Genomic DNA, 13,739 nt, shown 5'->3' with positions numbered 1-13,739 from the left:
ATATCGGGGATCAAACTCAGGACCTTGTGCTTGCAAGGCAGGCGAAGTGCCACTGAGCTACGTCCCCGGCCCAACCGCTCCATCTCTTGATTTCTTTCCCACCTAAGAAAAAAAAAAAATCTCTCTCCCCCTACTTCCCTATTATCTAGCTTTTACGTTGCTCTTTATAGTTTGGTTTCTCACGTAAGAGAAACCATGAGATATTTAAGCTTGTGTCTGATTCATTTCACTTAACATCATGGTCGCAGGACGCATCCATTTTTCTACAAACAGCTCAAGTTTCTCTCTCGCTTCTCTCTCTTTATGGCATCTCTGCAGTCCGTTCAGTGGGATATGGCAGCACGTCACTGTGTGCCAACACATTTTCTTCATCTGTCCATAGACATATGGGCTGCCTCCACAATTTAGCTGTTAGGGATTGTGCTGCTATAAATATGGGACTGTGTGTCACTGTACTACGATGTCTTTACCTTGCGGGGGAAGGTACTTAGAAGGGGAACAGGTGGGTCAAATGGAGTCTGTAGCTGTGGTTTTCAGAGGACTCGCCATACGGACTTCCTCAGGGTCTACACTAGTTTACTTCCCCCCCACACAGAAGACTACCTGACTAATGTCCACACTCGGATGGGGAGCCCCTTAGCTAGGCCCTCATCGCTGTTGATCCCAAGAGTGGCTCCTGCTGTGTCCCCTCTGCAGCTGGACCCCAGCCCAGGCTTTGCTGGACACGCCCGCCCTCCCCATGGCGCTCTGGATGGGCTGAGCTGAGGATTCGCCTAGCATACCGCTTCTCAGCTTAGATTCCTGTTTTCCGGGGACTCGGCCTGATTCTTTTCCCTCGGCTTGCTTCGGTTCTAAGTGAGCAAATAAGCACGGGCGGCACGTACTCCGAAGGGCAATGTCGACAACTTCGCCCGCGCCATCTTCTCTGTTGCCATCATCGCTGCGTCCCTTCCATCACACACAAAATCCTGTCTTTTCCTTAGGCTGCCTTGGAACCCATGCACCACCCAATCCGAGCCTTCCGTCCGGGTGACCAGCAAGGCCAGAGCCCGGGAGTGCCCGGCCCTTGTGTATGCATCCTCGGCCCTCACTGGGACCCCCAAGACCTGTGGCCCCCTGCCCCGGATCCTGGTTAAAATATGCACCATCACCAAGGAGATCAAGGACGGGAAGGTCGTCTCGTCTTCCGAGCACGTGCAGCCTTGCTACATCACGCGGCCTGCCAAAGTCTGACGTCCCAAGGTGATGGACATGACCCACATTAATGAAAGAGGCCAATGCATGCTACTGCCAGAAAGGTTTAACCCCCGGGCCCGTCAGGTACCTAGTTTCTTACTACTACAGTGGGTCCCCACCGCTACACAGAATTTCTCTTATCCACGCCTCCCCTAAGTCGCTGTTGCCAGCTTGCTAATGAACTGCACTTACTTTGGAAGGACACCCTGCCTATATCTGAGGACGGGCACTGACCGGTGAGTGGCCTACCTCGTGTGGCTCCCCTGGTGACAGACGCAGACGGCAGGGTTTCCTTTGTTTACTCAGCCCTTGTTTACTTGCGGGCCTCCCTCAGCCGGTCAAACAAGTTCCAGAATTGTTTGGGGCCATTGGCACCTAAAGGTGAAAAGCTACATGCTTCTCTTTGCGCCTCCTTCTTTGAATACAGAAGGAAGCCTCCAGCAGGACAGGACAAATAAGGGGAAAGACTCTCGGTGTCTAGTTTCCTCGAACAGCCACTCAACCCCGTTGCCTCAATTCTGGTTTCTCTAGCCCAGCGTGCTCTCCTTCCCCCAAGGCATTTCTGAAAATGCCCGTTGCTCTCTAAAACTCCATGAATCTTCTCCATGTATTCTCTAGCAGGATCAGGAATCGTTCCGGGGAGTGATTCTAGCTATTTCTTCGAAGCATCTTTGAAGAAACTGGTCATTTCATGAAATGTTTGCTATTTCTCTTTCTATTCTTTAGGGAATGGGAGCTTGGTGTCACACGTGACAAGGGACACGTAGCCGGAATTCTTCGCAAGACAAAACCCCTGATGGTTGACAATGAAAAAGTAGCTTAGCCTCCTGCTTCAATCTCTCCATCGGAGAGAAATGGCCCTGATACACACAAACTGCAGAAAAGCAATGATGAAAAGCACAAGCACAAGGGCAGCCCCGGTACCAGCCAGTGCACCCCACACTGTCAAAGTCATTCCTACGAAAACCACTGGGCATCTCTGCGTGTTCTAGTAAATAATTCCAAACCCAACACAGAATGTGGAGTCCAAAGACCTGATATCCGAAACTTGTCCCTTCCCAACCGTGACCCCGCCCAGAACTTGGGAGGCACCAGTAAAACGAGTTTCCCCGGTCTGTGCGGAATGAGGATCACGCCCGCCTCCAGGGGGCGCCCGTGAGAGCCCTGGGCCCTTCACACTGCTTTGTACGCTGCAAAGTGCTACTCGAGCGCTATCTGATCTTCACTTTTAGCTGCAGCCGGGGATCCGATTTTGTCACTATTCTCTCGCTTTAAAGTGCTTTCTCCATAAACTGCATTCTCGAGTCGCGATTTGGGAGACCAAATTGTGTTTGGCTTTGTGGGGAGCAATTTCTGCACGCGTCACTCCCTCAGCTCTACTCAGTGGAGCATTTCTGGGTTTTGGGGGTGTGGATCAGATACCAGTCCGTGCCTGATGCCCAGAGGAGACCCACATTTTCGACCTTGCAGCTCAGCAAATGATGCTGACGACGACCCAGGGGAGTGCGGCATGCCCAGCATGATCTCCTTCCTGCCCACCGTTTCTCTCATCTAAATGGAGAGGATGCTTTTGGTGAGCACGTAAACGACACTGTTTCAGGCCACAGGGTGGAAAATATGGGGAAAAGGCACAGGACTCGAACTCACAAAGCTTGGGCTGGCGTCACAGCACAACTGCGTGTGTGGCTTGAATGTCAGAGGGACTTCGTACGCAAGCCCTGCCTGGCCTGTGCCTGGAGAGATTAGATGAAGTAGTGACGGACTCTGGGTCTTACAGAGTCTAATATCCCCTAATATTTTTCAGTATTGGGGACTGAACCTGAGAACTTTGCACTGAGTTACATTCCCAGCCCCTTTTTATTTTTTTCTTTTTATTTTGAGATAAGGTCTTCTTGCCCAGTCTGAACTTGAACTTGCGATCCTCCTGTCTCAGCCTCCCAGAGGCTTACAGGTATTACAGGTGTGAGTCATCATCACACCTGGTTTTATTCTCTAAATTAAAAGCCAGACATATATCGTGTCCCACATACTTTTTGCTTCCTGTGTGATTCAGTTCTGGGCTGGAAGGGCCCCTATATATGCCACCAACACTGACCAGAAAACCAATCAGTGAGAGAGCACAGCAGCTCGGCCTGTTCTGAGCTCCTGCTTCCAAGTAGATTTAGAGTCCAGGGGCATCAGTGGCCTCAGGCTGTTGCTCTCTGTGCTCTCAATTCATCTCAGAAATAAGACATCTTCCTCAAAGCCAGTGCATAGAATCCCCATGCCTGCTGTGATAAAAATGAGTTGCTATGAACCGCATGGTAGAGAGGGAATTTCACCACCCAACACTTTACAGGTTTTTTTCCCCCCAAAATGGTCTTCTTTGGGGCCGGGGGTTTAGTTCAGTGGTTCCACCACCTGCCTCACAAGCACAAGGACCCGAGTTCGATCCCCAGTACCAAAAAAGCAAAAACACAAAATGGTCTTTGTATGAGAGAATGTAAAGCCACCCGCAGGGCCTTGTATATGAGTGGTCAGGCCTTTTACAGGCAACACGGAGCCCGGATTTCACTAGGAAGCTGAGTGTCCTCTCCCGCCACAGGGAGTGAGAGCTTCTTCCTCCTGAGCTCAGCACACTGGTCGGCAGCTGGAGTAGCAGGGCTCATGGAGGTGCAGAGAGGAGAGGAATCCACACAAGTCTAACTTCAGCACAGCTCCGAGGACAGCCAGGAACCTAGCCGCACAGCTTGGGCGGGCACGTCTAAATCTCACCTCTGCTTCTCACTGTAAGGGCCCATCGCTGCATTTCTAAACAAGGGAGAGAGTTCAGGTACATTTTCTGTAGCTCCGTCTGTCTTTATTTTGACTCTACCTAATACTGTGTCATCCACAGCAGACGTAAACTGTCCAGGATGCAGGGGTAGCCATGCTACTTTCTCCCCGTAGCTGCCCGGACCCAGCTCCCCCCGCATCCTTAGTGCTCAGGGAACATTCTAGTATGGCTGCCTTTACTTTTCCCCAAGAGCTCAGCAAGTGGCCACCCCTTAGGTGACTTCCCTCCACCCTAGCGCCACCCGGCCACCACCTGCCACCACACTCCCTGAGGAGCTCGTACAGTGCAGCCTTGGTCCAAGCCCCAGACCTCCTGCAATAACTCCTCTGCAGACAGGACCCTGGAGTCCAGATCTGAACTGAAGTCCCAGCTTTGGTGTACACACTGAATTCAAAACCACTGTGGTAGTTGACAAGTGGTTTGTTTTTTTAAAGATCTAGCTGGCTCCATGTCTTTTGTTTTTATGTTTTTTTAAATGAACACATATTAAACGTTCATATGAATGGGATTCCCTGTGTCCTGCACATACGTGCAGATGGAGTACATTGTGGAATTCATCCACCCTTCATGTGCTTCGAAGATTCGCTGTTGGCCTTGCAAGTTACTACGTCTCCTGGGAGCTCCTCCTCTGCATGTCTCTGCATCTGCTTATAGAAAGGGGTTCAAGGGCCGGGATTTAGCTCAGTGGTTCTGTCGTCACCTGGCTCACAAGCACAAGGACCCGAGTTCGATCCCCAGTACCGGAAAAAAAAAAAAGAAATTTTACAAAGGGGTTCAGTATTCACAGTGGATAACTGAGTACATGTTCTTAACTCGTTTGATCCTGGCCACACCACCACGAAGGAGCTCGTCTGAGAAGTCCTAGGGACAGGGAGGGAAGACAGACAGAGCAGCTGAACCACCCACCCCGCGCACACACGGGAGAACGGAATTCGAAGCGCTTTGATCTCCTCAGCACCAGGTGTATGATCAAACTCCACAACAGCCGCGCAAGTTTTCTGCCTGTTCCCAGCGCCCCTCTGCGTGCTCCTCACCGCCTCTGGTGGGAAGGGCACGAGCCACTTGCCCATGAACCTGGCTCACGCGCAGAGCGGGTTTTAGAATTAGAAACCTCTTCTGTGGAGACCACCAGCAGAACGGGGCCTGGGGAGCCAACACTGGACCAAACCCTGGCTTCTAGCGCTCAGGCCTGCCCGCCGGCTTCTTTGTTCTTGGGCTCCGGGCTCTCGGCACACGCGCTTCAGAGCCAATCCCTTTCAGTTATCTTATCGGTGCTGATGTAACCGGGCTCACAGGATTGTGTTTGGCCCTCTACATCTGTAAATAGGAAATGACGGCAGAAACCAGATCCTCCAACCCCACCCCACCTGTCACAGCCAATAAAATGGAGTCGGCGTGAAGCTAACTGCTGAGAGCTGCTGTTATTAATTCTCATTAATCATAACTTCCATTATTTATCAAGCAGTGGGGAAAGGTATCTAACCCTAGGCAGAACTGAACCCACGGTCTGGGTACGCGCATCCTAATTCTGGATTTGAAATTAAAGCTGCGATCATTCAAGGTGCGTTTAAATCAAACAGGCTGTCTCAACAGAGAGGAAGGAGGAAGGGATGAAATTCCAATCAGCACCAGCAACCCAGGGAGCCGCGGGTTAGAACCGGCGCGGGCAAGCCCAAGATGCATTCCTTGTTTCAACACCGGCATCAAATGTCTTTTATAGAAAATGAATCCTTTGGCAATTTGGCTGGGGGAAAATATCAGGTCCGTGTGCTCAGGCATGACTCACACACTTCGTGGGAACAACCCACACGCCCGGCTCAAATGGGAACGGCCCTGTGTGGCCACACCGGGAAGGTTCATTGCAACTGGAATCATCCCCCCAGGTTGAGTGCCGTGCCTGGGGCGTTTTCTTAGGCAGTGCGTTCAGCCATAGGCCATCACTTCCAGAGTCACTGGAACGAAAGCCATCGGCGTGCTTTCTTCATCGTGCTTTCTCCTATTTCTCCTCTCTCTGTGTCTGAAAAACAGAAGAATCAACTGGACGCCTCGGCGCAATCTGGGGAAGACAGCTCAGGCAGCAAGTCCCCTTAGTATTTTCTGGGGGGTGTCCCGGGGCTCCCTTTTCTGTGTCTTTGCGGAAAAGCCACAGCATCTTCTAAGCCGGGGCAAAAATCTCTGGTATCACAGCTCCTTGTGGGGGCCCAGCTGGAGCTTGGGAGTCACTGGAGAGGGCTGTACCATTCTCTTGGTATCTGGAGCTCCTTAATCTTCCAACCCTGAGAAAAGGATAGAGAGAGCCCACTTGGGGCTGGATTCCCCTCAAGCTGTGTGGTTGGTTACAAAGAACTTCTGTCCCCAACAGTACAGAAGAGCACAAAAGTCCCTCTGGGCACCTCAGTTGCGGACAGGTGTCTGCCTGCTTATTTTCCACTGAACCACCAGGAAAAAAAAAAGTAGCTGTGTCCTCCCCCCTCGTGGTCACCCTCTGGACACAGGCCACCCCCCTTCCAGTGTAGCTTCTGTGGCTGTAGACACAGCGGACGGCAAACAAAACCACGGCTCACATAAGAGGACACTGTACATCCAAAGGAAAAGGGAGACACCAATGCAAATCCGAACAAGTGGTGCAGAAAAACCTGCAGCTGGCGCATTAGAAAAGGCCAGAGAAGAACTACGGCTGTCTCTGGTCAAGAAGCAGAATCTCGTGCTGATTAAAAACACATACTTGAATCTAGGCCAACTAGATCCGGTTCCCGGCTGTGAGATCTTGAGCAAATCACTTGAGCTCTCCGGCTCTACTCCCTCGTCTGTGAACTGGGGTTATTAATAGCATCTACATCACGGCGTTGGGACGATGCCATTAATTAATGCACTCAGAGCTTTCGGAGCATTCCCGGCCTCCAGCACTGTTGTCAGCAGACATTATCGTGCTGCTTTGAGGGCTTAAATTCAGTGGGGAAAATAATCACACTAGAGCTAATGAATTATCCCACCTGGGCTAACGGACAAAAGCACCATAAATCCAAGCATCCTAACAACTAATGAAAATACTAGGTTTAGAAATGGAAACTTTTTTTTTAGTAGAGGGTGGAGTCAGGCAATGGACCAAAGTAATAAACACGCACGTCCAACTGTTCTTTTTCCAGAAGGTCAGGGACAAGTTGGAAAGGATCTCTCCTTGGAACAGCCCTCTTCACAGTTTCTGGCAGCCAACAGGAAGACAAGAGCCCAAGTGAAAGAGGGAAATAGCCTGGAAGTCCACCATGTGAGGAGGACCGCTCCTGTGAAGGACAGAGGCAGGCAGTTCCTGCAGGAACGCCGGCCCTCTCGTCACACCCACTGTCCTTGACCCTGGTGCCGCCATGTTGCCTCCAATCCGTAGAGAAGGCTACTCACGGGCGGCGAGCAGGTAATCCACACGGTCAGATGGGCACTGAAGTCCCGGCACCTCCTGTGGCCGGGAGCAGAGAGCCAGGCAGCTTCTGTGCCTTCACAAGGTGACCCGCCATGGGGGCTTCAGAAGTTCGCCACGTGCCTTGCATGAATTCTCTTAGTCACAGCGCCTGGCCCCCAAAACTTAAAGGAGGAGGGGTTCGCTTAGGGTCCCAGTTTTGGTCTGTGGGCAGCTGGCCCCAAAGCAGGGATGGGATGGCAGAGGGACCTCACAGAGGATAAGGAGCCAGAACCAGAGGGAAGAGAGGAGGCGGGACACAGGTTCACGCCCAGCCGGGCCCTGCTTGCTAATAGCATATTTAACTACTCAAGTGACACCGGGGATCCTCTGGGCAGGGCGCCTAGCCCACAGGTGAGACTTTGGGGGATGTTTTCCACCTAAACCCTGACGTTACCTCCCACGGCTCTCAGAGTTCTCCCCAAGGTGCTATGACCCCCACTTCCGACAAGTGAACAACGGCGTGCAGGAGTAAAGGAATTTTCCCGGGACACGTGGACGATAAGGTCAAAACCGGAACCAGTGCGTACCTTCTGTACTTCAAATGCACGATCATGCGTGTGACTGCTCGAGTTCAATTAAAGAATCTACACCTGCAGCCTCTTTAAAGCCCTCAAGAAACAACATGAATCACGGAGTTCAAAGTAAAGTGGGCCCTGAACACATGCGTGTCCCAGTCCAGGAAGGAAAGAGGTTTCACACAACCACGGGAGACCACATGAGTCAGGGCAGTTCTCGAACCTCGCCCCATGAGTCCCCTTTTCGGCAAAAAACTTCACTTTTCAACTTCGCTTCTTCTAACGCTCCATTACAATAAAGAAAATGCCCCGATTACCAAATGGAAAGTGGTGGCGGAATGGATCACCCACCACTCAATGTCAAATTAATAATTCTGCATTCTGGGCCATTCCTCTGGCACTTAGAAGTCAGGTTACTGTGAGTCAGCTCCGGGGAACCCCTTTAGTTCTGGTGCAGTAATAAAAACAGTGCTCTGAGGATAGACTTAGACAACTGCGACTGGACTGCGTACAGGAGCATCACCCCAAGGAGCTTTATCCGGGGATCCTGATTCCCTAGCTGAACAGCGCCCCCACCGTCTCTCAGTCCAACTGCAGCAGCCAAGTCATTGGGTTCCCCCAAAGTTTACAGTTTGAACGCTGGCCTGGTGTAGTCCTGCTCCACCAGATATGAAACTAAGAGGTCTCAACCAGAGCAGCCCCGGGAAAGGGTAGGCATCCTTTCTAGTCCTACTTCTATTCGTGGTGCTGCAAGGTCTAGACAAAGGCTGCCTATGCACATGCTCCAGACTGCAGGGAGGCCTTTCTGGTTTTGAGCCCTCCCGTGACTAATGAGCCCTGGATGATCGATCAATCGATTGATGAGAGGGGGCTGAGAGAAATCAGAAGTGAGATAGGATGGACCAGGTTTCATGACAGAAGGCACTTTCTATGAATTCAAAGTAAAACAAACAAACAAAGTCTAAATAAATGTGATTTAAAATTCTCCGATTGCCAAGCGTGGTGGTGCACACCTGTCATCCCAGCCCTTGGGAGGCTGAGGCAGGAGGATCACTGAGAGTTTGAGACCAGCCTGGACTACATAGTGAGTTCCAGGTCAATCTGAACTACATAATGAGACCCTGTCTCAAAAAAATAAATAAAAATTAAAAAATAAAAATTTCTGATTTTCTAAAGTCTAGTATATAAATGAATACTCAAATTTTTAAGAGTTGATAATTTATCAAATTTAGAGTTGAGAAAATGTAGTGGCTGTAACTTATCTCTGCTGCTATGCTACTAAAGATTCATAGTCAAGGAGCTTATTGAAAATGTGCTTTATAAATTGGAAAAAGATCCTGTACATCTTCATTTATTCTTCAGCAAAAACCCATCCCTGGAGCCCTGTTTGGTGCCCATGCACGTGCTTGCTGTAGGAACTCTCTACTGTGACTATACCAAGTTACCATGAACTTAGGGACTCAAAATAGTATGTATGAATTATCTTACAGCCCTTCTGGGGGGGCAGAGTTAGGGTGTCTGCAGAGCTGGCCCCGTCCTGGGGGCCTGGGGGAAATCCGTGGCCCTGCCCTCCCCAGCCCCTGGGACCTGCGCCCCCTAATGTCCTCCAGCCGTGCCAGAGTCAGCAGTGGAGGCGCTCTAAACTCCGGCCTTCGTCCCATTCCCTTCTCCAGCACCGATTCTTCCCTTCCATCGTTTTGTTTTGTTTTGTTTTTGGTACTGGGGATCGAATTCAGGACTTTGCACTTGCGAGGCAGGCGGTGGCGCCACTGAGCTAAGTCCCCAGCGCATACCATCCATGTTTGACTCCGAAAGACACCATTACCTGGGGCCCACAGAGAGTTGAGAATATTTCAACCTTGAGTCTCCTTTTCCTTCTTGCCACATAACATAGCTTATTCGTGGGTTCTAGGGATTACAGTAAGGACATCTTGGGGGAAGTTGATTTCTGTCGCCTTAAAATGGCTGCTACATAAAATAGCCTTCTCCTTCCCATAATACCCTGCTTCCCACTTAAAAGATGGCATCTCCCGCCAAAAGACAACCTTCTTCCGGCGTAAAGAAAGACCTGATACTTGCTACCATGCTAACAACTAGTGACTACCTAGCAACTACCAGCCTAGCAACTACCAGCCTAGCAACAGGCTCCTCCAATCCCTAACCACCACATGCCTCAACCCCACCCCAGCCCCTGTAAAAAAAAACCTCTCCCTACCCGGGCCACAGTGCTGCACTCTTTTTCCTGTTTGGAGGCCACCTGGCAGATCATCCCTGCAATAACAGCTTGTTGTGGTTCTGTTCTGGTCTTCATTTTCAACTCTTATCTGACAGGGGGTATTCTGCTCACCACCTTTGCTTATAATAAAGTAAACAAAAGCCAGAGGCAGAGAGGGAGAAGGAGGGAGAGAGAGACAGAGATCCTATACATTACCTCTGTAAAATACCAATACCAAAGCTGCAGGCCCATGTGCACCGTGATGAAGTCATCAGCCAATCAAGTCTCCAGTTGTACTTCCAGCCTCAGGGAACACACGGATGGAGGTACAGTCTGTGTTTAAGGCTGTACCTTAACTACCAGTCTAAAGTTGTAAACACGCTCCATCCCTTCTGGGGGTCATCTTTTTATAGCAACAATAATAACAATTACAATTTAGTGAGCACTTACAATGTGCCCAAGGGTTAAATGGTCTCCATGTGAGTTTTCTACACAACTACTTATCTTACAGATGAGAGGCATGAGCCACGAGACATTCATAACTTACCAGGGTCGTAAAAGTAATGTCAGAACTAGGATTCAAACCCAGGACCATAAACCTCCAGATGTTGATCTTTTAAGCATTAAACAAAACAACCACCGCTTCCTGCCTTGCAAGAGCAAGGTCCCAAGTTCGATCCCCAGTACCAAAACAAACAAAACAACCACTTCGCAAGAATCTGTTCCCTAACTGACCTCTTACAATCTTAGTGAGAAAGGAAAACACAGCTCGTGTGATTCTGTCCCACCAGCCAGTTTTGGCACTGTTATCTAAAGAGCCAAGGGAAGATCTCTAAAACTGGTCCCCTCTTCCCCACCCCACCCTAAGCCCTCATTGTTAACACACAACAAAGGATTGGGATTATTCTTGTAGCTCCCTCCCACTGGAAATGGTGCCCATCCCAAAATATAAATAACTTGAAACAGGTAACAGAGGAAGAGTAAAAGTAAAGTATATCAAAATAAAGAAATTTGGGACTATAGTTGGGTTATAATTTATACAGAAAAAAATGATGATTCCAAAGGCACTGAAGATATTAAAATAAATTCTATAAGTTTAGAACATTTTGTACAAATATATAACTTTCCAGAACATTGTATCCAAAGCCAAAACATAGATACACGTTTTTTATTTGCATTTTAATTAATATATAAGTATATGCATTTATGAGGTGTACTGTGATATCTCAATACATATAATGTGTAATTGTGAAATCAGAATAATTAGCATTTCCATATCTGCAACATTTGTGTCTGGAGGTTTCAAGGTCTCCTCTTTTGGTTCTTTCAGAATACATTATGTTACCCAACCAAACTAAAGTATTCTAACACACACAACTGTATTTTAGCAATAGTACCACTGAGTGCTTTGAGGAGTGATGCATAGACTCTTCACTTTGATTTCCACCCTCCACAGTTAGGCGTAACCTCAACCCACAACGGTAAAAATTGAGCACTGAGGGACTGGCAGCAGACAGCAGAATTTAAGCCTGGCCCGAGGATATTCATCAGCACAGATCCGACCTTCTTGTGGGCTGTGCTTACTAAATGTAAAGTCCTGCAATTATCATTTCATTATTAGTTCATTTGGAGACAGAAGTGTGCCTCTAGCCTGGGATTTTTGCTCCGACCCTATGTCATCGGTCTCCTCTCTGTCCACACCTGTGGGTCACGACTGCTGGGTGGACCACGAGTGTTTATAATCATTACCACAGCCATCAGCATCACGGCCCCTATGGGCTACTACACTCACGCGTATCACGGCTACACACAGATTCCAGATTGCAAAGTCCCCATGTGCGCACCAACTCCTTCACCCCCACAACAGCCCTGCCGGTGACAGGGATGGGTCGCTCAGTCTGATTGTCATGATTTGAACGTGGGGCCCAGGTGAATTAACAGCAGAGCATGAACTTTAACCCCCAGCTCCCATCCTTTCCACTTGTCTGCACGGTAACAAAGTCATGGAAAAAGGTCATCAGAAAGGTGAGCTTTAAAAGGGAAAAAAACATCTTTGAAATTGGAAGAGTAGAGGTTTGAAAAGCAAGTTGTTGTGACTTGGCTATAGAACGTCCCCCACAGTATCCTGTGTTCAGAGATGGGGATTTATTTCTAAGTGACTGGATCACAGAGTGTTATCCTCATGGATGACAGAAGAGTTCAGAGGCCAGTGTGCTATTAGGGCCCAGGGCCTCCTGGGAGGAGGCGGTCACTGTGGGCGTGACCTGGAAGGGCTCATGTCCCTCCCGGGCTCCTCCCCTCTCTGTCTCCTTCCTGGCCACCATGAGGTGAGCAGCTCTCCTCCCCAAGACCCTTACACCATTCCCTTCCTGCCTTGGAGCCAGTTGACCATGGACTGAATCCTCTAAAATCTGTGTGTGAGCCGGAATAAACCCCTCCTCCTTGAAGTTCTCTGTTCCTGTCTAAGATCAGAACACACAGCAGGGCAGGAAAATCCGGGAGTGACCCAGCACCTCTGCATACCGCTGGCTTCTTCTTAGGATGCTCTCCTCCCTGCTGTTCCTACTCCGGCCCCTCGGCATAGACACCCAGTAAATTCTTGTGGGATGAATGAATGAGCTTGCGAACAATGCGTTAAGATGTATTGAATCAGAACCAAACAAATAAATGGCTGAATTTCAGGTAGCAGCTGTCAGAAGAGGAAGAGTTCTGGGAAGGAGAGTCAGATACTTGCCACAGCCCTTCGTGTACACTGAGCCCTGCCCCAACGTGAACACCCGCCGAAGCCAACCTCTAAAAGGACTGGATTCCAGCAAACAGCTTTTGTGGGGCACAAGAAAAAGTAACGCCCAGTGAGCACTATAGCTAACATGTGGGTTAATTCGGGGATTTTTTAATGCCAACAGCCTGTGTATAAGGGATTTGTTTGATTGCCTGTCATGTTTGTTGGGCTGAGATGACAACGAAACGAAAAGAGAAGAAGTGAAACCATTTCAGTCTTACAATAGCGCTCCCCACCCAGCAGTGCAGATCTCTTTCTTCTGTCACCTTGAATGAACAAAGTCCCAACTTGATGGCGGCCAAAGTAGCGTGAAAGGACTTAAGGACCTTTCTAATAGCAGGCTTCAGGCAGAGGGGCTTGGCGCGGCTTTCAAAGAAGTATTCAACTCAGCACCGCCCGCCTCCTCTGGAAGGCTCCTTGTCCCTGGGAAGGGAGCCGCAGGAAGATGCAAGGCAGAAAAGGTCACCCTTTGAGAAGATCACCGTGACAAACGAGGTTCGACTCCCAGCGTCATGGGATAGGCCACTTGTCCTTCCTAGGCTGGGTGAAGCCCGGTGAAGATGTCACTCAGATGCTGATGACTTCATCGTCACTTGGTGAAAAGCCCTGACAACCGCCTGGTGGAAGGGACCCTTTCCATGACAGAGCTAAACTGCAGTGTCTCCCTGCAGTGTGGCCATTCTGAATTTGACATAAAAATGAGTAATGACCTGTTCGTCGCC

At 49.5% G+C, this 13,739-nt stretch overlaps 1 protein-coding gene across 1 annotated transcript in view; it reads left to right on the top strand.

The window, feature by feature from the left end:
- The window catches only part of Krt39 (keratin 39), a 6,766-nt gene extending 5,533 nt beyond the window's left edge, over positions 1-1,233 (top strand). The window contains exon 7 of the mRNA XM_010615057.1: positions 984-1,233. Within this exon, the coding sequence (XP_010613359.1) occupies positions 984-1,233 (250 nt within the window). The remainder of the gene's footprint in view (positions 1-983) is intronic.
- Positions 1,234-13,739: the final 12,506 nt, after the last annotated feature.

This window comes from Fukomys damarensis, unplaced genomic scaffold, assembly GCF_012274545.1.
Source record: "Fukomys damarensis isolate Sample0158 unplaced genomic scaffold, DMR_v1.0_HiC HiC_scaffold_13, whole genome shotgun sequence".
Lineage (NCBI taxonomy): Eukaryota > Metazoa > Chordata > Mammalia > Rodentia > Bathyergidae > Fukomys > Fukomys damarensis.
This window is presented reverse-complemented; position numbering and strand designations above follow the sequence as displayed.